Here is a 24,164-nt window from a genome sequence, read left to right on the forward strand (position 1 = left end):
AAAAAAAAAAAAAAAAAAAAAAAGAGTTCCATGCCAGCCACACCTGTTACACCAAGAAACCTTGTCTCATAAAACAGAGAGAGAGAGAAAATTTCATCCTACCTGTCTTATACAATTGAATGGACTTATCATTAACCTCTGGCTGACTTTATATGAGGAAGATTTTAAATTTAGTTTCATTTATTTTTTTTTTTTAAGGGAAGATAGTCCTTTGTAGCCCTTGCATACTTGGAACTTCTATTTATATTAGGCCTCTAACTCACAAGAGATCTACTTGCCACTGCTACTCTTGTTGCTGGAATGAAGGTGTGTGACACCATGCCCAACTTATTTTGTTATTTAAGAAAGATTTTATTTCATGTATTTGAGTGTTTACAGGCATGTATGTACAGTATATCATGCCTGATACCTTTGAAAGGGATTAGATTTCCTGCAAGAATAATCGTAGTTTTCAGGAAGAGGAGTAGCCAGTTCTTTTAACCTTTCAGCAATCTCCATTGTTTGAAACATTTCCTAAACTAAAGTTTATTCTTGTTAAATTATGTATTCTAAATATAAAATCCCTGGGGTTGAGAAATACTTAAATATTAGTGAAGTTTCCTTTTTTAATATTGTGATATTGTTTGATTTCTTTAGTTTTTTTTTTTTTTTTTGAGACAGACTTTCTATGTGTAGGTTTAACTGTCTTGGAACTTGGTCTATAGATCAGATTGGCCTGAACTCAGTATCTGCCCCCCCCCACGCTAGTGCGGTCTTTTTTTCCCCCTCATCTTTTTTTGTTTAAAAATATTTATTTATTATGTATATAATGTTCTGCCTGCATACCAGAAGAGGGCACTAGATCTCATTGTAGATAGTTATAACCACTATATAGTTGCTGGGAATTGAACTCAGGACCTCTAGAAAAACAGCCAATGTGCTCTTAGCCTCTGAGTCATCTCTCTAGTCAAGCCCCCTTGTTGTTTTTATGAGACTGGGTTTCTGTGTATAACAGTATGGACTGTTCCTGGAATTCACTCTATAGACTAGGCTGGCCTGGAACTCAACAGATATCTGTCTGTCTCTGCCTCCTAAGTTCATCAGTAACCATTGCCCAGTTGATATTGTGGTGATCTTAATAATGTGTTTACTTGTAAGAAAAACTTTATTCTTTGAATCTTAGACATTTTTGACCATAACGTGTTTGAAATTACGTGTTGGATTGGAAGTGTAGCACAATTGTAGAGTATTTGAATAGCAGGATTCTATCTACAATTTTACAAACAAAACTCTTCACTGATACCTCAGGTGAAATTCAAGTCTTTTTGATAATTAGTGCTTCCAAGTAGTGTACTGAGTGAACAAGAACATGTTTATGATATATATTTATTTTAAAATATATTTTTAAATTGTTTATTTTTTGTGAATATGGCTGTCTCTTAAGAGGTAAGGTTTCAGAATCAAGGTCTTAAAACTGAAGTTACAGGTGGTATGAGCCATCCAACATGATGCTGGGAAACAAAATTAGGCCTTTAAGAGCAAGAGAGTTAGCTCTTTAGCCTAATAGCCTTTTAGAATTCTGATTTTGTTTTGTTTTTCAAGATAGGATTTTTCTGTGTATGCCAGTCTGTCCTTAAATTCAGAGATCCTGCCTCTTGAGGCAAGCTTTGTAGAGCATAAACAAAATGGCACATTTCCACTTTCTTGTCTAAAATAAATAAGTTTATAACTAATAAAAGAGAAACTATATACAATAAATATAACAACTGTACAATAAATAAATCAGCCATGTCTAGTCCATTAGCAAATGACTAATTCAGAAAAAAATACTCTAAAAGGTTATACCTAATTCACTTAAATTTATTTTTTGTATGGGTATCAGGTCCCATGGAACTGGAGTTACAGACAGTTGTGAACTCCCATGTGGCTCTAACGCCTACCTCTGTCTATTCTAACTTCAATTACCAAAACTGTCTCTTAATGTTTCTAAGTCTTATATACTTTACATCTCTTCATTGAATTTCTTGAATCTATAAGGAAAAATATAAAGTCTTCAACTCCATCAGAGATCTGAGAAGGAAATAATACTAACTGAGTAAGCAGGAAGTGCTAGCGCGTGACTCCCAAAATGTGTGAGATATGGCAAAACGAGTGTTGGGACATCCATCTTCGGCCTACAGGCCTAGCATATCTGACAAACTTTTCTGTGATGCAGTATATTTTAAATGTCTACAGAATGAGTTCTAGGAAAAAAGTTCTTTAGCACCTTTAATCATAGGACTTCCAAGGTTGAGGAATAAAGATACCTATATGTTCAATCCCACACTGTTTGACAAAGGTACTACTCAGTCAGGAAGGTTTGTATGGTGAAACCCTGTCACAAAAAACCAGTAAAGAAAAATAAAACAGCCGGGTGAGGGTGGCGCACGCCTTTAATCCCAGCACTCGGGAGGCAGAGGCAGGCGGATCTCTGTGAGTTCGAGACCCGCCTGGTCTACAGAGCTAGTTCCAGGACAGGCTCCAAAGCCACAGAGAAACCCTGTCTCGAAAAACCAAAAGAAAAAAGAAAAATAAAACAAAATCTGCTCCATGTTGTGGTGATACATACAGGCCTTTAATTACAGCACTCGGGAGTCAGAGTTTAAGGCTAGCCTGATATATAGAGCGAGTTCCAGGACAGGCATCAAAACTTACAAAGAGAAACCCTGTCTTGAAAATCAGGAGAAAAAAAAACAAACAAACAAGTAAGATAATGAAAGTTATATTTGTTTTATTTTACTATTCCCTTATTTGAGTATTTTTATTCATATCTGTTAAATTTAAAAGTGCTTTATTTTTAATTCTTTGTCAAATGAATATGTTAAGTCTCATTTCTTTTTGTTTAGGTAATTTCCTTCTTTGTTTTTTTTTTTTGTCAAAGAGTTTCTGTATGTATCACTCGCTCTTATGAAACTTGCCTTGTAGACCAGGCTGGCCTGGAGCTCAGATACACCTCCCTCTGCATACTGGACTGCTGGGGTTAAAGGATTTCTGGCATAGGTCTGTCATTTGTTCAGATGTTTGGTCAGCTGTTTAATGTGGAGAGATGACCACTTTAATAATTTAAGAACAATTCTTTGATGTTCTAGTATTATGCATACAAGTGACAAGAAGGGATTATTTGGTCAATTTGAAAAAGACATTTTGAAATTTTGTGGACATTTGTCTACATATAGAGTGTATTAAAACTAGGTGGAAACGGTGACAAGTAATGAAAAGTTTATTCTTTAATATTTAAAAGTTAATTTATTATTTTCCTGCATGTATGTGTTATGTGAGCTATGTGATTGGTAGTTACGAGGTTATAATGTGGAACTGAGTTGTGAACTACCAAAGCAGGTCAGCAAATATCCTTAAATGCTTAGCCATCTCACCAGCCCCTTTCTTCCCTTTCATTGTTTTTAGAGACAGGTTTATGTGTAGCTCAGGCTGCCCTGCAACTCGCTATGTAGAATAAATTGTTCTTGAAATGAGATTTTTGCCTGCCTCTCGCTCTCAAGTGCTGAAATTAAAGGCTTGGTAGTACAGGACAACCTCCTTTTTTACAATTTTACTAAAAGTTTACATTAAAAATTACTTCAGAACCCAGGACATATTTTAGTTTCATGTGAAGTGTGTGGCACTATCTTCTGGAGAGCATAAATTTTAAAAAAGGTGTAAGATTGCTTGCCTAACAGGCATTAAAGTTCTAATGCACTGCATTAATATGAGTGTTTGATGCAAGTCAATAATGCTGCAACCAGAGAGGTTGAAACAGGAAGGTGAGATTTTCAAGATAATGGCATGGAAAGATGACTTAACTGTTCTTAGAGAAGATAGGAGTTCAGTTTCTGGCACTTATTTGCTAGCTTACAATTATTTTCAATTAAGGCTTGAGGAATCTGATCTCCATTGGCATGAATTTAGTCTAATTGTATACACTTAGAGCATACCATTGAAGGGTATAGACAGGTAAAATTAAATATTTTTTAAAAAAATTTGAACTGTCAGTGGTTGTGGCGTGTGCCTTTTAATCTCAGCACTTGGGAAGCAGGCAGGTAGATCTCTAAGTTGGAGTCCAACCTGTTCTGCAGAGTGAGTTCCAGAATAGGTAGGGCTACACAAAGAAACCCTATCTCAGAAGAAAAAGTTGAAAGAAATCTTTGGTTAAGACAGGAGTTAGAATCTGGCAGTGGTGGTGCAAGCCTTTAATCCCAGCATGTGGGATCTTTTTCAATTCCAGAATATCTAGGGTTACACAGAAACCCTTTCCTGAAAATTAACAAAAATGGTAGTTTGAGGGTAACGGTGATAAATGTGATCATTTCTTCAACTAACTTCAGCATTAATTCTGTATTCTTTTCTTAGGGAACCTATTGATAATCTAACTCCTGAGGAGAGGGATGCAAGGACAGTTTTCTGCATGCAGCTGGCAGCAAGAATTCGACCAAGGGATTTGGAAGAGTTTTTCTCTACAGTAGGAAAGGTAACTCACCATTTACAGACTGCAAGTTGGTAGAAGTCAGGGGTTTTAACCATTTCCAGCATTATGTTTAAGCATTGTGACACACACCTTAAATACCAATGTGTAAAGAGAATTCAAGTAAAACTGGGGTTTCATAGGCACTGTTGGCTTATTCTTTAATCTTTGCACGCAGGAGCCAAAGGCAGGTGAGTCCCAGGGCCAGCTTGATATATAGAGTGAGTTTTAGGATAGGTAGGGCTACAGAGGGAAATCCTATCTCAGAAAAAAAAAGTGAGAATATGTGTATGTGTTTGGCAGAATGTCACAAATTATTAATTTTTTGTTTCGTTACTGACTTATTAAATACATAAATATAATCAATTTCCTGAGGTCCTTTAGTGGTCTTTGCATATGTATAATTTTAGGGCTGACCCCTTAGTACTGGGTAACCAATTAGGTCTTCATTTGAAGAAGACTGATTGATTGTCCTCCTCCTCCACCTTGTGCTGTCTTGTTTAGGCTGCTATTGACATTTCCTGAATGCAGCCAGCCTCCCTGTCAACATATAGAAAAAAATACCCCAGAGATTGTTCTGGTCGTCTAGCTCCTAAAATCTTTATTAGACCTCTCTTGGATAATGATCCCTGAACCTTGTGTGTGTTGTCGATGTATCATTTGGGCCTTAGCTCCCTCATGATTTAGTGGTGCTTTTTGAAATGGTCTTCATTTGATGCCAAATACTTTGATGAAAGGTGAAGTATAGCAACCTTTACTGTTACAATTAAGGATAAATATGTATGGTTTGGTTTGACATCCTGCCAATATTAGGTTATTTTCTTACATCTTTGACCTCAAGACTTAAGACAGTTGAGTAGCTTTATAGTACACCAATGAATTCTTTCCTATTGAGTCAGCTGTGACGTCAATTAGACTGTTGGTAGCTGGTAATCATCAATATAAAGTTCCACATTGCACTTTTTGGGAAATCTTCTGTTGATCATCATTGTGTTTTGTAGGTATCACAGCAGGTTAGGACTATTGATTGCTTTTCTCCCTTGGCAGTTTGTATAAACATCTTCCAGTACTATGAGAGCTAGTCCTCAGGGACGAGGCTTCCAGGTCAGTTCCAGCTGAATTCCTCCAAGTCCTATTTCCATACATTGTGCTGTGTCATTAGCAGTAGGAGCTTACCTACACATTTTGGAATGTAGCCAAGGAAAACGGCAATAGGTAATTTTGTACTTAAAATAAATGTGAAAGGGATCGCTATAATAATACTGTGAAGCCACTTAAGTCTGGAAGACTTAGGAAAGTGCCTGGGTATCTGGACATATGGTTTTATAAGCCAATTCTAATTACCTACTGTGCTGCTTCAGGCCATTTTCAGAATCATTAGGTTCCTTATATATTGTTCTACTTTGGGATTTTAGGTATGAGTAGATTGAATAGATTAGATGAAAATTTCATATGTAAAAATGAAAATACTAGGGGTTTTCTGGGTGTGATTGAATTATGTAATTCAATGTCTTATTACTTTAACTCTGGCTACTATTGAGTTAAAGGTAGGAGTGTGTTTGAGCTTTAGAGTTTCAGGAAAATCTATCAAAACACCAGGTTCGTCCTTAATCCTTTTGAGTTAAAGCAATTACCAGCAGCCTGATGACACTGAGTCCGTCCCTGTAGCTGTAGTTCATGGTGAAAACAGAATAGGGTGGCTAAAGTTGTCCTGTAACTTACACACTTTTATCCCGTGCCCCAAAGATAACATAATAAATTATTCACTAATTATTTAAGGAGCAAGTCTTTTATAATGTAACCCTATTACTGAGGTAAAAAGGCTGTAAGTTTTAACATGAGATGGGAGTAAATATTGAAATCCTATTGGTTTCCTTAGTGTTCTATTTAAAGATACTTGTCAATCCTGTCTTTGGTACTGAAATTTAATCTTTGCACTCTGAAGACAAGTTATGCAGCCTTTTGTGAATTTAAGGCCAGCTAGGTCTGCAAAACAAGTTTAAGCCCAAGGGATATAAGTTGAGACAGTGTTTCTGACGAAACAGTCTTTTATGTGTTGAAATAATTACATGTTTTTTTTTAATTACAAAATAATTATTGTGCTTCTTTTCTCTCTAGGTTCGAGATGTGAGGATGATTTCTGATAGAAATTCAAGACGATCCAAAGGAATTGCCTATGTGGAATTTGTTGATGTTAGCTCAGTGCCTCTAGCAATTGGATTAACTGGTCAACGTGTTTTAGGAGTGCCAATAATAGTACAGGCATCACAGGTAACTTCTTAATTTATAGGTTGGTCATTGAGCTGGGTGTTGTAGCGTAGCACATACGAGAGTTAGGCAGGAGAATTGTCATCAATTTTAAAGAGGCTGATAATAAATACATGATGATTCTTTATTCACCAAACCTATTAAATGGAATCATCACATTAGACATGAATAGTGTACAGATGCATATGCAGACAAAACATGTACAACACATAAATAATGAAGTTTTGAAACGTCCTAATATAGATCAAATAGCCATTATTAGACGATTTAATGTATATGGTCCTTCAAACATCTTCTTTCTAAATTAGTCATGGTTTGAGATGGATAACATTCATTCAACTCTCAGATAAATTGATCTTGGGGTTTGTCCAACAGTGAGTTATGAATGTCTTCAAATATTCAATAAACAGTACAAAATTGTGAATTGCAACATTTAACACATCAGCTATGGGGCAAAATTGAGTGTCATGGAATATTCCTCACTCAGTGTTTGCAGTGTTTGTATAACAGGCACACGTTTGACTTTAATACTTGGTATCACCACCCTTCAGTTTATTTTGGTGCCAGTAATGACATTCACAGTGTGGTTTAGCTATCACCATCATCCTACCGTCATATAATTTTATGGTCCCAAACAAACCTTTTTACCAATAATTCAGTTTCCCCTTTTCCTCATGCTTGGCAAATTCTTTCTGCAGATTTTCTCTCTTTTTGAATTTGGAGTTCAGTTTTTCTTATTCATAGATTTTAACTTTTTTAACTTTTTTTTTAATCTTTTCCTCTGTCATTGACAGTGACTGCTTTATAGTGTTTGACATGGGTTTCCTTTATTTACAGGCAGAAAAAAATCGAGCTGCTGCAATGGCTAACAATTTACAAAAGGGAAGTGCTGGACCTATGAGGCTTTATGTGGGATCATTACACTTTAACATAACTGAAGATATGCTTCGGGGCATCTTTGAGCCTTTTGGAAGGGTAAATTTTAGTACTTTTTTCTTTCCCTCACACTCTCCAGATAGTATTTCTCTGCCAAAGTGTTCTAATTCTGAAAAATTCTAGTTCTTGACAAAATTTCATTTTACTTAGATCTAATCTACATGAGAAGTAGAAAGTAGAAAAAGATATCTCCTGAGTAAATTGGGAGTATGGGGGGAGGGGAGAGGCATTGAGGGAAGCAGAGAAATATGTAGAGCTCAATAAATATCAATTAAAAAATGAAATTTATTTGTAAAGAACACTTGTAATATCTTCATTACTTTGGGATCTGGGGATAAACATACAGTATATTCTAGATTTTAAAAACTATATCTTAAGGAACATTTTTGCCTAATTTATGCCTTTAAATTTTAGATTGAAAGTATTCAGCTCATGATGGATAGTGAAACAGGTCGATCTAAGGGATATGGATTCATTACAGTAAGTATTTGTCTTACAATATTTGCTATGTATATGAGGTGTAGGGATTGTTGTAAATATATAAAAGAATAATTTGTATTTTCAAGTGATTTTATTTGTAGAAATATCTGCGTTTCTTTATTTGTATATTGATTCTGATTCTATTATGTCTGTTTTGATCTATGCATGTAAGTGCTGGTGACCATAAATTCTAGTGGTGTCAGATACACAATATAACTTGAGTATTTATTTTTGAGATCTGGTGCCTCATTGTAACCCTGGCGTCTAAATGTAGTCCAGGCTGGCCTCAAAATAACTGAGCTCTGCCTCCTAAATTAAAAGCACACACTATCATGTCAGTTTTCTTATGCACATTCTTACTGGTTAAAATGAAGATCCGTGAAAATTTTAACTTGAACAAGTTAATGGTTTTTCTTACTACGTTAGCTTTTAAGCCCTAGAATTTAGATATGTTACTACATCATCCACCTCACCCTACCCCTCCCCGGTCCCCCTTGGTTTTTGGAGGCACAGGTACTCAGGAGGCAGAGTAAGTTCCTAGCTGTCCTGATTAAAGAGTGACTACCAAGAAAATGGAGTATACAGAAAAACCCTTTCTTGTAATAACCATATGTATAATTATATAGTATATTATGTATAGTTTATATTGCATATAGCTTTTTAATTCCTTATAAGGTTAATATGACTATTCATGGTATATTTTATAAATATTTTGTTTTTATATGTATTGTGTATAACTATATATTCTATTCGAGTTATGCATTAATGTGAATCAGTTCAATGGTAATGCTGCTGAAGGGGAACGTCTTTCAAGAAAGAAGGAAGTGGATTTGTGGGCGTGACACTGCAGACAACAAGTCTCAGGGAATTAAATGTGGTGGCAATGCAGTAAAGCTAAAACACATTGTGTATAGAAAAACATGGCATAATCATGGAAGCCATGGAGAAAGTAATAATTGGATTTGTGATTCAGTGAAGTAGCCACACAATATAATGAAGATAAAGCCAGGCAAAAATGTGACTGTGGTGGGAGAAATTCACGGCATGGTATTGACCTTGCTTATAAGTGGACTTCATAAGCCTGGTTCTGTGTTTATAGGCTCACCAGTTAAAACAAAATATGGTTGAAGGGAGAAATAATTCACGTGAAAGACTGAAAAACATGCAATTTGAGAATTTTTTTTTTTGTTTCCCGTAACATTAATTTGGTCTATAGACTTTATTATATTGTCTTGTTTGATTTTGGTTTCTCAGTAGCTATGTAGCCAGCCCTGGAATTCTCTTTATAGACTAGACTGGCTCTAACTCAGAGAGATCCACCTCCCACTGCCTCCAGTATGATGGGATTAAAGGCTTCCTGGCCTGTTTGATGTATTAAAACTGATTTTTCTTGTCTTTAGAGACAAGTTCTTAATATTAACTCTTTTTTGTTATTATTTTTATATATTTTTTTGTTTCGATGTGTAACCTTAGAACTCCCTTTATATCATTCTGGATTTAAAGTCATACACATGATTCAGCCTAGCAAGAATTAGCATTTTAAAGGCATGTGCCACCACATTGGTTTTTTTTTTTTTTCCTTCGCTTAGGCAATATTCCATTCCACTGTTGTTGTGCCTCATGTGGAAATATTTCCCAGGTGCTGGAGCTAAAAACATGTGCCATAATTCCTGGCAGTATTTTTTTTTCTTCATCCTTGTGGGTGTATGCCATTTGTGTGCTTGGGGAGGCCAAAGGGTATAAAATCACCTGTAGTGGGAATTATTTTTTGGAGGTGGGGATTTGATAACAGGGTTTTTCTATAGCTTTTGAGCCTATCATGGAACTTGCTCTGTAGACCAGGCTGCCATCAAATTCACTAAGATCTGCCTCTGCCTCCCATGTGATGGGATTAAAGGCGTGTTCCATGGTTGCCCAGCCTAGAGTTGGCATTTATGGTGGTTTAAAGCAACTCAGTGGGGATGCAAGAAACTGGACTCAGGTCTTTTTGGAAGAGTAGCCAACATTGTTAACTCTTAACCCCTGAACCACATTTCCAGCCCCTTATCGCATTTCTTAGTAGGAAAAGGCCTTGGAATACTCCTTGAGGCCTTTAAAATCATGAGATGGAAAGGAAAAACCTGTTTTAAATCCGTTTAGAAGAGGCAGGGCACAGGACATTGAAAATTAATCTGGAGACTAAAGGACAGATGTGAAGGAAAAAGCATCTTTGGTCCATTTACTAGGTGGACTAATGTTAAGTTTCTAGGTGCCTTTACTTTCCAGTCCGGCAGATTCAGATAGATTTCTTGATATGCTGGTACATACCTTCATTCCCATCCATTGGGAGGCTGGGGGGAAGTCTCAAGGATTTGAAGGCCAGCTTGATAAACATAGTTCTAGGCCTATGATATATACTTAGCAACACATTGCCTAAAAGTTTAAACAGCCTTACAAATATGCTTTATTTCTAGTTATCTTTCATTTTAATTTACAAATACTTTTACACTATTTTTAAATACTTGTATTTTTTCATTGTTTTATATTAAATTCATGAAGTTAGCCAGGTGATGGTAAGCACACGCCTTTACTCCCCGGACTTGGGAGGCAGAGGCCAGCAGTCTCAGTGAGTTTGAGATCCGCCTCATCTACAAAGTGAGTTCTAGAATAACGTTACAGGCAAAAATATATTTATGAAGTTACTACTTAAGACTGGAGAGGTGGCTCAGCGGTTAAGATCTCTGACTGTTCTTCCAGAGAACACAGTGTTAATTCCCAGCACTCACACTGCAGCTTGCAACTGTCTATAACTCTATTAACTATGTATGCAGAATAGAATCACTATGTATCTAAGAACCCTAATTAGTCTGACTAAAAGTAAAACAAACATGAATGACTATTGACCTATAATCCTTAATACCTATATAATTTACAGATTAAGACTTCATATCAGAATATTACACTATCATTACATAACTGCAGTAAGGAAGACAATGACCTTAAAATGTAAACAATGTAGAAACATCTTTATCAGAGGTCTCCCTCACACAGACATACATTCACGCTGGATGCAAGTGCACTTGAAGGTACTATTTTGTCTGTAGTGATATACTGCAAATTAATCAGTTGTAAATTTCCTGTCGTTTATTCTAGTTTTCTGATTCAGAATGTGCCAAAAAAGCTTTGGAACAGCTTAATGGATTTGAACTAGCTGGGAGACCAATGAAAGTTGGTCACGTTACTGAACGAACTGATGCTTCTAGTGCTAGTTCATTTTTGGACAGTGATGAACTTGAAAGGACTGGAATTGATTTGGGAACAACTGGTCGTCTCCAATTAATGGCTAGACTTGCAGAGGGTAAGTTCTCAATAGTGTTAACTGGTTTTACAGAGTAGAACCATTTTGCTTATGCCTCTGAGTCGAGCATGTAGTGTAAATTCCTCAAATTGGGTTTCTCCACTGTAACCTTGGTAAGAACTTGAAGATTCATTCTTTTACAGGTACAGGTTTGCAGATTCCACCAGCAGCACAGCAAGCATTACAAATGAGTGGCTCTTTGGCATTTGGTGCTGTGGCAGGTAGGAATTGAATCTTTTCTAATTTGAAATCATTTGTTTTTCACCTAATTCGAAATTATGCCAAATTTTTTGCATTTCAAAGGACTAACTGAGAATTCAATTCATTAAGTACTTCTACCATATTAATGGTTACAAAAGAAGTGTAGCTGTAGTATAATTGTATACTAAACCAGAATGCCCTGTATGATTATGGAAGCATCTCAAGTGTAGTTCAAATTGTTACTGTCAATTTTTAGAAAATATTCATTGTTAAAAAGAAGCTTAGATTTTTTTTTTGTTGTTGCTTCTTTGCTCTTTTGTTTCTATGATTAAATACCCTGACAATAGCAACTTACGGGAAAGATTTTTTTTTGTGTGTTTGTGCTCACAATCATCTAATAACCTCAGTACATCCAAGAGAGCTATGTCTTCTGAAGTTTCCAGGCCACGCTTACACATGACATACACATGGAGGCAAAAGTTGTATAAACACAGAACTTAGATAAATATTTTTAAGAGATTAACATAGTCGTAAATCTAGAACATAGAATAATCTTTGATTTTGGGTATATCATGGATATATCATGGATACAAAATCAGACCCTGTTTAAACACAAATGTTTTACTGATTCTAATTAATTAAAAGTATGGTGATCTGGGGCTGGAGATGGCCCAGAGGTTAGGGACACTGGCACTGATTGCTTTTCCGTTTGTGTGAGATCTGGTGCTCTCTTCTGTGCTGCAAGCAGAACACTACAAAAGAAATATCGAAATTTGTGTTCTAAGTTTTATAGAAAAGAAGGCTGTGTAAGATTTTAATCTAGTAATATTCTGAATATACAGAGACCTTCGTGCTAGCTTAGTGAATCTGCTTAGATACATAGCTATATAAAACATATAAGAAAAAGGATAAAGGTTGATGTTGATACATGCCTATGAGTCCAGCACTCAGCAGGTAGAGCTAGAGAGATCTCTGTATATTAGATGACATCCAAAGCTGTTAACAGAGGCACTGTGTCTCAAAAATATAAAATCAGACTAAAGAAAGCAAAAAATAATAGGGCTGGGGCTTGAAATTGCTCCTCAGTTTGAGAACTCTTACTGCTCTTTTTTAATGGATTGTAGTTTAATTCCTAAAGAGTACTTTTAAGTCCCTCCACAAGGGAATTGTCCCTCTCCAGGGGAATCGGAAACATTTCCTTTGTAGGTACCTACGGATATTCACCCATAGATTCATACATACAGACATATTTTAAAATAATTTAAGAAATGAAGTTAGTGGTCTTTGTCTTTATATTTTTATACACTATGTTTATACAGTGCCAATATAATTAATTATGTGAAGGGAAAAGTAATCATTGAGACAGTTTGTAAGTGCTGTCATACACTCTCAACAAGCTGCTTCTTTTTTTGTATTTTTGAGACAGGGTTTCTCCATAGCTTTTGGTTCCTGTCAAGGAACTAGCTCTTGTAGACCAGGCTGGCCTCAAACTCACAAAGATCCACCTGCTTCTGCCTCCCAAGAGTTGGGACTAAAGGCTTGTGGCACCACCACCCGGCTCCAACAGGTTTCTTTTACCTGTGTTTTTGCTCTTGAGTTTTAAAACATCCACTGGTGTTTTTTGTTTGTTTGTTTTTAAGCTTTGAATTAATAGTCACCTGACGCTGTTTTCTTTCCTACTTTTTTTTTTCTTTGAGATTCATTTATTATGTATTCAGTGCTTTGGCTGCACGTATGCCTGTAAGCCATAGACAGTACCAGATCTCATATTAGATGTTTGTGAGAGAGCCATCATATGGTTGTTGGGAATTGACTCAAGACTTATGAACAGCCATAGCTCTTAACCTCTGAGCCATCTCTTCAGCCAACCAAACTGCTTTCTGCAATTGAAGTGAAATTTTGGAATTAGCCTGAAGTATGAATGTTAGGATGATTATAACTCTTCCAGTATGGCTGTGTCCTGAGGATTTCTGTTCATTTCCCTTGAGCGTATGGTGCAGCTCAATTACCTGCTACTCTAGCTTCCACCACCTCTACTGATCTCTGGAGGCAACCACACCCACGTGCCTTACATTCAAATTGACATATTCACATAAATAAAGATAAATAATTCTTTTGAAAGATAGTATCTGACCAAATGTAGCAGGGCTCTCCCAGTATTTGAGAGGTGAAGCCATCCTGGTTTACATGGTGAGCCCTTAGATAACAACAACTGTGTAGAGAAATCCTTTCAGTAAAAATAATAGATCATTTAATTTCAAAATTATTACTTCGTTCCTTCCATTCTTTTAAGGCCAAATTTTCATGTGAAAAATAATGCTAAATCATGATTTGGGTGTTCCACTAGAGCAGCTGTTCTAAACTTTCTCTTACTTTATCCCTTTAATACAATTTATCATGTTTTGTTGACCTATAAAACTTTTTTGCTAATTCATAACTAATTTTTCTGATATGAATTGTAAATAACTAGTTTTTGTGATAGTCTTAGGTAACCCATGTGAAATGATTGTTCTACTACTGAAGGGTTCTTTCCTAATCTGCAGCTCTATAGAGACTAGTGAATACTTAAACACATTTATATTCCTTACCTTTAATAGGGTCAATAGTAGTGTTAGGTTTGGCAAGTTCTTCTTACTCCTATAATCTTCATACCTTTAAGTGAAGTTAGGGTTGCTGTGAGTAGGCTCTCTTCAGATAATGAGTTCCATGCCTCCTTGAGGTATTGCTTCTTATATACAGAATTCTATCATCAACCCTCAGGATACTATGTCCTGGCGATTATTAGTAAAAATCTTAAATATATGGGCTGTAATGGTGGCCTCATGAGGATTGGCTACTCTTACAGGCGAACCAGGGTTCTATTTCATGTATCCACCTAACAACTCACAGATAATTATAAGTCCTCTTTCTGGGTAAATAATGCATTCTTTTGACCCTCGGGGCAATCGAAACACCCTTGTTGGACAGACTATAAAGCCAGGGAAAATTACTCATAAAACATTTAAAGGGAATTCACCTTGTGGGGTGGGAAGGCAGGAAAGATTCGCTTTGTTTTAGTTACTTATTTTGAGGTGAGATACTTAATCCTCTGCCCATGTGTGGAGGCTAGAGGCCCATTTATCTGCTCTTGCTCTATCCTTCCACCATGTAACTGTTTCAGAGACCCAAGTGAGGTAGTCAGGATAGTGGCCTTCCTATTTATGAATTTAGTTTTTATGAGACTTGGTTTCTCTGTGTAATATTCCTAGCTGTCCTGGAATTAGCGCTGTAAATCAGGCTGGACTCTAACTCAGAGATCTGCCTTAGTCACCCAAGTGCTAGGATTAAAGGCATGTGTTAGCACTGCCTGGCTCTCATTTATGTGTTAGCATTATATTTAGGTTATCGTTATTGAGACAGGATTTTACTGGATATCTCTGGTTGGCCTTAATTAAGTCTTAACCTGTATCCACCAACTCAGAGCTGTCCTACTTGGTACTTAATAGCATCAATCTCTTAGTTTTTACCCATTTTGTATTAAAAAGGCAGTTGTATTTAAAGTAACTGATACTGGTTCACATTAATTTTTTTAAGTATTTATTTATTATGTATACAATATTCTGTCTGTGTGTCTGTAGCCAGAAGAGCGCACCAAACCTCATTACAGATAGTTGTGAGCCACCATGTGGTTGCTGGGAATTGAACTCATGAACTTTGGAAGAGCAGGCAATGCTCTATAATCACTGAGCCATCTCTCCAGCCCTCACATTAATATTTTTGAGTTCACTTGATATAAATACATTTCATCTCTTGAGCTCATTGATATGCTAATTTTTAGCTCAAATTGCCCAGCTGTTTTAACTCACTAAATGTGTAGTTTAGATACATGTTTTCATTATTCTGGTCTTTTTACATTCCAAATAGAACTTCAGGGCTATGGTAGCTTTGCAGAGATAAATTCTCTATCTCTTGTTTTTCTTATTTGCTTGAGACAGGGTCTCACTATGATGTGGCCCTGGCTGTTAGGAAATTCCTTATGTAGATCACCTTGTGTTCAAAAAGCCCACAACCTGTGTCTCCTCTGCTATTGCTGATTTTAATGGCTTGGACAAACACCAGCTAACTGCTTGAATCTCTTTCCCAATTCATATTGATTTTCCGTGCATGTCATAATTTTTAATGTGCTTTCCTGTGTTGAAACAGTTTTCACTGTAGCTGATCAAATTGTTAGTCTGTGCTAAAAATCAGTGACAGATTGAATCCGAGAAGCTCTTAGATAAGTTCCACATTGTTACAATAATGTCTTTTTCAGTTAATGCAAAATTGTAAAATTAGTTAACTGGATCATAGGTCTTAAATGTGTGTTTGTTGTTACACTTCTAATAAAACTTTCTGAAATACTTAATGCTGATTACTACTAGTAAAAATAAGTCTTATTTTCCAAGTACTTGGAATTGAATTCTCAATCAGGGTTTTTAACATATTTTCTGACTGGTATGCTTCCCTTTCCCCATTTCCCATTATTCCTAGCCGTGGTATCATAAATGGAACACATATGATAGGGAAGACTGTACATAGGAGGAGAGGTGAATCATTTTCTAGGATAAGAAGTAAAAGGCCCCAAAGCCTATTCAATGAGGAATGGGGAAGGAGGTTTTGCTGCCAGGTTTTGCTAAGTTTACTCTAATAAACCCTGCTGTTGAAGTCCTCTTTTATTAATACTTTCCTGACATTTACCCTGTTAGTTGAGGCTCTTCATTGTTCCTGCACTGAGCTGTAGAATTCTCTTTTGTTATAGATTTGCAAACACGACTTTCCCAACAGACTGAAGGTGAGTTAATTATTTTTAATCTTTTTTTCTTTGAAATATAATTAAGTGTACAAAGATAAAATTTGTTAATGATTGTTTGGATATAATTTTGCCATTTAATGTAAGATAGAATAATCTAACACTGAATTTAAAGTTAAAAAAAGATGTCTGGATATTTTTACATTTGAATTGCTTGAATGTTTAAGCCGCGAGCTTTAGGGTTTTTTTGACCTGATAGAGGACTGTTGCACTCAGTCCTTGATTATTAAAAAAGCAAGACCCATAACTTAGTCTTGTATTTCTTTCATGGTTTATCTAGGTTACCTAAAAGAAAGTGACATATTGTCAGTATTTTAGCAAACCAGCCTCAGAACATGGAAAATGGATCTGCTCTTAAATTAAGACTTGTATGGGGTTAGATGTTTTATATTGTTATAATGATGGTTTGTCTACTCTGTAGTAACAAGACATGACTGGGACTCTAAATTGTTCTAAATTATGTGCATATTGAAATGATGGCAAGTAGACATTGGTTTCATGTTTTATTTATGAAACTACTTCATGACAAAAAAAAAGCATCGTTGTGTGCCACCACTAGAGTAACGTGGTTATTGTTTTATACTAATGATCACATTTGAAAAAACATCTCATTTTTAGATAAGAATTAAGTGTATTTTAAGTTTCTTTAGGCAAGTGCCACATTTGTAGTTACTGTTTTTTTAATGATTAACAGTTTCATCAAATTAAAATTTTATTTCTTTGTGCTTCTGCATGCTGCTTAGTTTAAGCCACCTTGATCTGTATTACTCATAATTAATCAGTAGTTCCCTTTAGGTGTTTTCTTGACACTTTTTAGTTGTGCATACATTTATTTTTTATTTTAGTAGATAAGGTTTCACTGTGTAGCACTGCCTCTTATAGAACTATGTATGTAGAACAGGCTGGTCTAAAACTCGATCTACTTGACTTTGCCTGCTAGAGCCTGGCATTTTTAATCATATACAATTGGTTTTATATGTTTTGTTTTTCAAAACAGGGTTTCATTTTAGCAACCCTTGCTTTTCAGGAGCTCAACTCTGTAGACCATCCTGTCCTTAAATTCAAAATGATATGCTTTTCTCTGCCTCTTGCGTGCTGGCATTAAAGGCGTGCACCACCAGCACGTTTCGTTTTTAGATGTTTTATGTTGGGTTTCTTAAGCAGTTGTACATTTAATTCCTAAGCTGCACCTGGTAATATTTGTTCATAGTGGGAAATACTAGGAAAAGGTTTCTCAATTCTCTAAAGAAAAATCATTTTTTCTTTAAAGGACATATTAAAGAAGGAAAAACACCCTTATCCTCCACCCAAAACAGGGTTTATCTGTGTCCTGGAAGTCCCTCTGTTGAACTGGCTGGCCTCACTGCGTCTGTCCTCTGCCTTCTGAATTCTGGGATCAAAGGCTTTCACTTCCACCGTCATGTCCATTTAACACTAGGCCTTTTCCTTTTTCAGCGATCTCCATCCTTTCCCATTGGCCACAATGCTTTCTCTCGTGCTAGGATTAAAAGAGTGGAATCACATGCCTATCATTATGCAGGCATTCTTTAAATAGATATTCTGCAGCTGCGTAGTGGTGGTTTAGACCTTTAGTCCCAGAACTCAGGTGACAGAGCCAGGTGGATCTCAGTGAGTGACTTCTAGGACAGTCAGGGCTACACAGAGAAACCCTCTCTCTAAAAATATAACCATAAAGCACAAAATTAACAAATTAATTTTTTAGTGTGCTATTTCGTGATTAGCTTTAAATTGTTCAGTGCAATTTGTCTGATACGTCCTTAGAGATTATTTGTTTCAGTTATCTCGATTTCTTAATAAATTATTTCATCCTTAGCTGTTTATTATTAATGCATTGGAATGGGATTTGGTCAGATAATGTGATTACGGTGAGTTCTGTAACAGCTGCTATAATATCTTTGATAATTTTATGCAAACTGGAGGGACACAAGACCTTGTCTCAACAGAAAACCATAACCAAAGGAACTCCAAATAGAAACCATTGCAACAGTTAACAATTAACTACAGCTATGAAATGTCCAGTGTATTCACACATATGTGAGTCATACCATAATTGAGTTAGTTGTTCTTTGTTATTATTTTTCTATGAGGAAGCATTTAAAATGTTACTTTATTATGACATTTTTCCTTGGATACTTTTTTCTTACCTTTTAAGAGTTAATCATATTAAGGTTCATGCATTGAAAAGAAAGATGGTATCAGAAAGATTGTTTCTTGATTTAGAGCACTTTAGTTCCTTATTTTAAGCCCCATGTTTGGATTCCAGAATCCACATGGTAGTCACAACAGTATGAAGCAGGTATCAGGTTATCTCATGCAGCCTTCTTCTGAGATAAACAGGTACCTAAAGCCCTTGCATGTAGGCAATGACTCTCACATACATACATATATTGCGCCTTTGGGACTCTTGAGATGGTTGAGTTCAGAGAGTTTGTTATTATACATAAATCTTAAAAAACAATTATATCTGGCAAAACCTAGAGAGTATTATTTATTAGTGATTTCCAATAACTCCATTTTATATCATTAAAGAATAAAATGAATCTTCTGTTTAACTTTTTTCATTCCGGAGTGTTTCGTATTAAGGTTTTTTGTTTTAATTAATTTAGAGTACATATCTGTTCTCAATCCGTCATAGGAATTTTTTGGCTCGTTTGGTTTGAGAAAGGGTCTCTCTCTGGTATTGTAGTCCAGGCTATCCTAGAATTTGCTTTGTAACCCAAGAGACCCAGAACTCTCTAAGAGACCCTCCTGCCTGTTTCATAGGTGGTGAGATAATGTGAACTCAACCAATGCCCTGTTTAAATATGGGTTTGTTTCTTTTCTTAGAAACAGAATTTCATATTTTCCCGTCTAGCCTAGAACTTGCTATGTTGGCTTGGGTCGCTTTGAACTTCTGATTATCCCTCCTCAGGCCAAGATTTTGGATGACCCATTTGTGCTTATGTTAAGGATTAAACTCAGAGCTTCAAGTCTCTTAGGCTAGCACTAAGCTCCAAAACCAGCTCCTTAAATTTTTAGGAAAATTTTTTTGCATCTTCTGTCTGGACTGTTTTCTCCATCTCATTCTTTAAATAATAAATGTTTATAGACCATGTTGCCTATTATAATTTAAGCTAATGATGATTTAGTGTAGTCATGATTACCTTCACTGTTAAGGTTGAATGATAAAATGAGCAAATGTCTTATGTTGAAGAAGGTGATTATAAAATATTTCCTCCACATTTAGATAGGGTTCGTTTTTTTTAGTTGTCACGGGATAGTACATGTTCTTCAGGAAGCTGATTTTTCTTTTTCTTTTTTAGCCTCAGCTTTAGCTGCAGCTGCATCTGTTCAACCACTTGCAACACAATGTTTCCAACTTTCTAACATGTTTAACCCTCAAACGTAAGTATGCTTACAATAGGATAAATTGCCATTCATAATACTTAATTATTGAAAAGGTATTACGTTGAATAGTTGACATTGTTTTGCTCATGGACACATGGTTTGAAATTTATTTTTTTATTCATTTATTATACATACAATACTCTGCATGTCTGCAGCCAGAAGAGGGCACCAGACCTCTTTACAGATGGTTGTGAGCCACTATGTGGTTGCCAGGAATTGAACTCAGGACCTTTGGAAGAGCAGGCAATGCTCCTAACCACTGCACCATCTCTCCAGCCCCATGGTTTGAAATTTAAAGCTGTGACAGTAGTAAAATATCTACAGCCTTTCACTACTACTTAGTTGTGAGTGCATTGTCTTACCCTATGTGTTGTACGAAGGTACTAGATTCCCTTGTAAGCTGCTACATATGTGCCAGGAATTGAATCCCGATTCTCTGGGAAGACACATACTCTTCTTGACTACTGAGCTCTCTCTCTCTAATCCCTCTTTGGAGCTCTTTTGAAAAAGGAGGTCCTCTGTAGCGAGTATCCATCCTTTTTTACTATTAGGATTTTATTTTCTTTTTCATGTGCTGGTCATGAATATAAGTGAGGGCTTTTGCTGATGATGGAGGTTACCAGTCCTCTTTTTTACTCCCAACAGAGACTCAGTTTGTTTTTTTGGTAGGAATGACCTTTCTATAGCACTAATAATCTGTGCGGGCTTTGAACTTGTGATCCCTCTCTGCTTTGAGTTTATCTTTGTGCAATACATTTCATTTTATAATATCTTTTTTTTATTCACATGTTAGAAAATAACTTTAATTTCTTTTAATTTTATTAATAGTGTTAATAATCAAATATTTAAGGGCTTGGGTGCTAAAATTCAACTTTTGATTTTATTTTTTTGTTTAGTTATTTATTTTGTTTTCCAGACAGGGTTTCTCTGTGGGATAGACTTGGCTGTCCTGGAACTTACTCTGTAGACCATGCTGGCCTTGAACTGATTGGCCTGCCTGGTATTCATATGGTGGAAGAGCTAATGAATTCCTTTCCAGATTCTTGACCATACACAAAGATAGTACTTAACCACTTTTAGTAAACATAACTTCATTATGTTTTATCCTTTCTTACAGAGAAGAAGAAGTTGGATGGGATACAGAGATTAAAGATGATGTGATTGAAGAATGTAATAAACATGGAGGAGTTATTCATATTTATGTTGACAAAAATTCAGCTCAGGTACATTAATATTTCTTTGTGGGTTTTTGTTTTCTAGACAGGGTTTTCCTTTGAAGCTCTGGCTGCCTAGTATTCACTATGTATAGTTAGTCCCAGGCCAACTTTGAACTCAGTGCTGGGGCTAAAGGCATACCCCACCAATGCTGGGCCTTATTTTGTTTCTCTTAAGTAAACATTTTATCTTTTTCTTGAACCAGTTTTTGCATCACATGTTCATTGTATTTTTATTATATCAGTTTTTCTTGTTTCTTTTTTTGTTTTTGTTTTTAGTGCATTGTTAATGCATGAATGTTGTTACTTGGTTTACCTTCCCAAGTGATTATGCTTACTGTAGGCACACAGTGTGATTCCTTAGTGGTTATTCTTGAAAAGAACTTGAATGTGCTATCCAAATATACCCCCTAAAAGAAAGGCAAGATAAATACAAATTTTAGTGAGAGTTGTGTTATATATCAGTTTGTTTACAGTGGTTACCTTGGTTGGAACTGCCACAGCTTTCATTCTTTATTTAAAAATAAATGAGGGGTTGGGGGGAATAGGAAGATATTTAAATATTTATGTATTTAAAGCAAGTTTTCTGAAACATCTGAAGTATTTGGTCATACGCTATTTGAATGAATATGAAAAATTAAATGCTAAGTTGCAAACATCTTGAATGAGCATGAGACTTGTGTTCTATACCGTTTTTATTTTTTGTTTTTCTACTTTCAGGGCAATGTATATGTGAAGTGCCCGTCTATTGCTGCAGCTATTGCTGCTGTCAATGCATTGCATGGCAGGTGGTTTGCTGGTGAGTTACTGCTACACAGACTTTATGTTGGACAGCAAGTGATTTGAGTATAGTTCTCTTACTCAACTTTTTTTTTTTTTTTTTTTTTGTCAACAGGTAAAATGATAACAGCAGCGTATGTACCTCTTCCAACTTACCACAACCTCTTTCCTGATTCTATGACAGCAACACAACTACTGGTTCCAAGTAGACGATGAAGGAAGATATAGTCCCTTATGTATATAGCTTTTTTTTCCTTGAATTCATCTTGAGTTATCTTTTATTTAGATAAAAATAAAGAGGCAAGGGTCTACTGTCATTTGTATTCAACTCCTGTTATCTTGAAAAATAAAAATGTTAACAGGAATGCAGTGTGCTCATTCTCCCTAACTAGCAAATCTTTATGCAAAGCTCTTTGCTTGTTCTGCCGTTTTAAAATGTCCATGTAGAAAATTACATTAAGACTCTATAGAATAGCTCTAGGGGAACAAATGTGCTTTCTGTATAAAGGCAGACAGGTAATGTTTTTATGTTTCAGAAGCCTAACTTTTTACACAGCAGTTACATTTCACATTCTTTGATGTATTTTGCTCCTTGGTTCAGGAAAGGTTTCTGGAATACACATTTAGTGTGTGTAAAATCTAGGCAGCTAAGGGCTGTTTAGCATCTCACCTGGATCATTTGGCAAGAAGGGGATTTCAAAATTATATTTGTTGATGGTAACTTTTCAATTAATGTATCTGTTTCTTTGTAAATACTGTGTGTTAGTGTGTCTTGAGATTCCAAACAAAATGATCCCTGCATTTCCTGAAGATGGTTGTTGTAACAGTTTGAGCAAAGCTGTCTGAGCAAGTGATAGGAAATGCAGAAATAGGTTTTGTCTGGTTGCATATAATCTTTGCTCTTTTTAAGCTCTGTGAGCTCTGAAATATATTTTTGGGTTACTTCAGTGTGTTTGACAAGACAGCTTGATATTTCTATCAAACAAATGACTTTCATATTGCAACAATCTTTGTAAGAACCACTCAAATAAAATTCTCTGAAAAAGGACACAAGAAAATTTTCGTTTTTCAAATGCTTATGTTACAAAATTGAGCATAGGCTGTTGTGGTTTTGTTATCAAATTAGTGTCTCTGCATTATAGTTTAGGTTTACCACTATTCGAAGATTTTACTGTCTTGGCCTGTGGATTGCTAAGATTTGGTAGATAAGTGTATCAACACACATAGCCTGGTATTAATTTGCTTCATTCTTAGTAATAGTATTTCCTAGTGAGGGAAATAATTTTCAACATCTTGGGCTTCTTATCAGTCACCAAGGTATGTGCCTTCTGTTGAAGAAAAGCTGACCCTTGGCTAATGCTCTGGAACAGCATTCATCGATATGTCTTTAGGTAGTCTGTCAAAAGGTGGGAAAGTTTTTACTGTGATCTCCAAACACAGTAGCTTCTAAACTCATAACTAGGGAGAAAGTCTATTCTGCTTGTACTTGATAGTTTTGAGTTCTGTCTCTTTTTAAGTCCTATACAAATATTTCTCATTTAAGGGGTAGCCTTAAACTGCAGTACCACATTTGCTTTGAGCTTTGATGTTGTGTCTTATGTATGTGAACCCAAACATTCTTGAAAGGCTGACAATACTGCCTCAACTAGGCTTCAATCACTGCACTTCTCCAAATGCTGAAACAGTCTTTTATTATTTTGGGTTTAGTTTTGTTCCAGGGTTCCTGGACATGCTTTGTAAACCAGGTAGGCCTCTAATTTAGAGATCTTTGTGCTTCTACCTCAAGCGTGCTGGGATTAAAGGCCTGTTTTACCACAGCCAGCCTTTGTTTTTATTTTTAATTTATTTTGAGGCAGGGCCTCCGTTAGCCTTGAGAGTCTGTCTTGGAGCATCTGACCTGTTTTTGTTTTTAAAAATAATTTTAATGCTACATGAACATTGCCAGCATATATCACATGAACCACATACATGCTTGGTGTCTGTGGAGGTCCTCTGAAATTGGGGTTATGGGTGCCTGTGAGTCACAAATTATGTTTTTGGGGGACCGAAGTCAGAGCTCTTTAGAAATTTTTTTCCTATTTTATGTAAATTGGTGTTTTGCCTACATGAATGTCTGTTTTTCTCTAAGTGGAATTAGACAAGCTATAAGCTGTTATGTGGGTGCTGGGAAATGAGTCTTGGTCCACAGAACAGTCAGTGTTCTTAGCTCTGCAGTAAGGTTTTTTTTTTTTTTTT

At 35.9% G+C, this 24,164-nt stretch overlaps 1 protein-coding gene across 10 annotated transcripts in view; it reads left to right on the top strand.

Annotated features, from left to right (window-relative positions):
- Positions 1 to 22,294, top strand: part of Rbm39 (RNA binding motif protein 39) — a 34,492-nt gene extending 12,198 nt beyond the window's left edge. For 7 of the 10 annotated variants that reach the window (XM_050150660.1, XM_050150665.1, XM_050150666.1 and 4 more), the window contains 11 exons: positions 4,366 to 4,483; positions 6,596 to 6,748; positions 7,583 to 7,720; positions 8,096 to 8,161; positions 11,294 to 11,498; positions 11,642 to 11,719; positions 16,459 to 16,509; positions 19,851 to 19,932; positions 21,053 to 21,158; positions 21,870 to 21,948; positions 22,045 to 22,294. In XM_050150660.1, the coding sequence (XP_050006617.1) occupies positions 4,366 to 4,483; positions 6,596 to 6,748; positions 7,583 to 7,720; positions 8,096 to 8,161; positions 11,294 to 11,498; positions 11,642 to 11,719; positions 16,459 to 16,509; positions 19,851 to 19,932; positions 21,053 to 21,158; positions 21,870 to 21,948; positions 22,045 to 22,145 (1,177 nt within the window). In that variant the 3' untranslated portion in view covers positions 22,146 to 22,294. The remainder of the gene's footprint in view (positions 1 to 4,365; positions 4,484 to 6,595; positions 6,749 to 7,582; positions 7,721 to 8,095; positions 8,162 to 11,293; positions 11,499 to 11,641; positions 11,720 to 16,458; positions 16,510 to 19,850; positions 19,933 to 21,052; positions 21,159 to 21,869; positions 21,949 to 22,044) is intronic. The other 3 variants (XM_050150662.1, XM_050150661.1, XM_050150664.1) reach the window with 1 other exon arrangement.
- The last annotated feature ends 1,870 nt before the right edge of the window (positions 22,295 to 24,164 follow it).

This window comes from Alexandromys fortis, unplaced genomic scaffold, assembly GCF_014885135.2.
Source record: "Alexandromys fortis isolate MF-2015 unplaced genomic scaffold, M_Fortis_MF-2015_v1.1 scaffold_27, whole genome shotgun sequence".
Classification (NCBI taxonomy): Eukaryota; Metazoa; Chordata; class Mammalia; order Rodentia; family Cricetidae; genus Alexandromys; species Alexandromys fortis.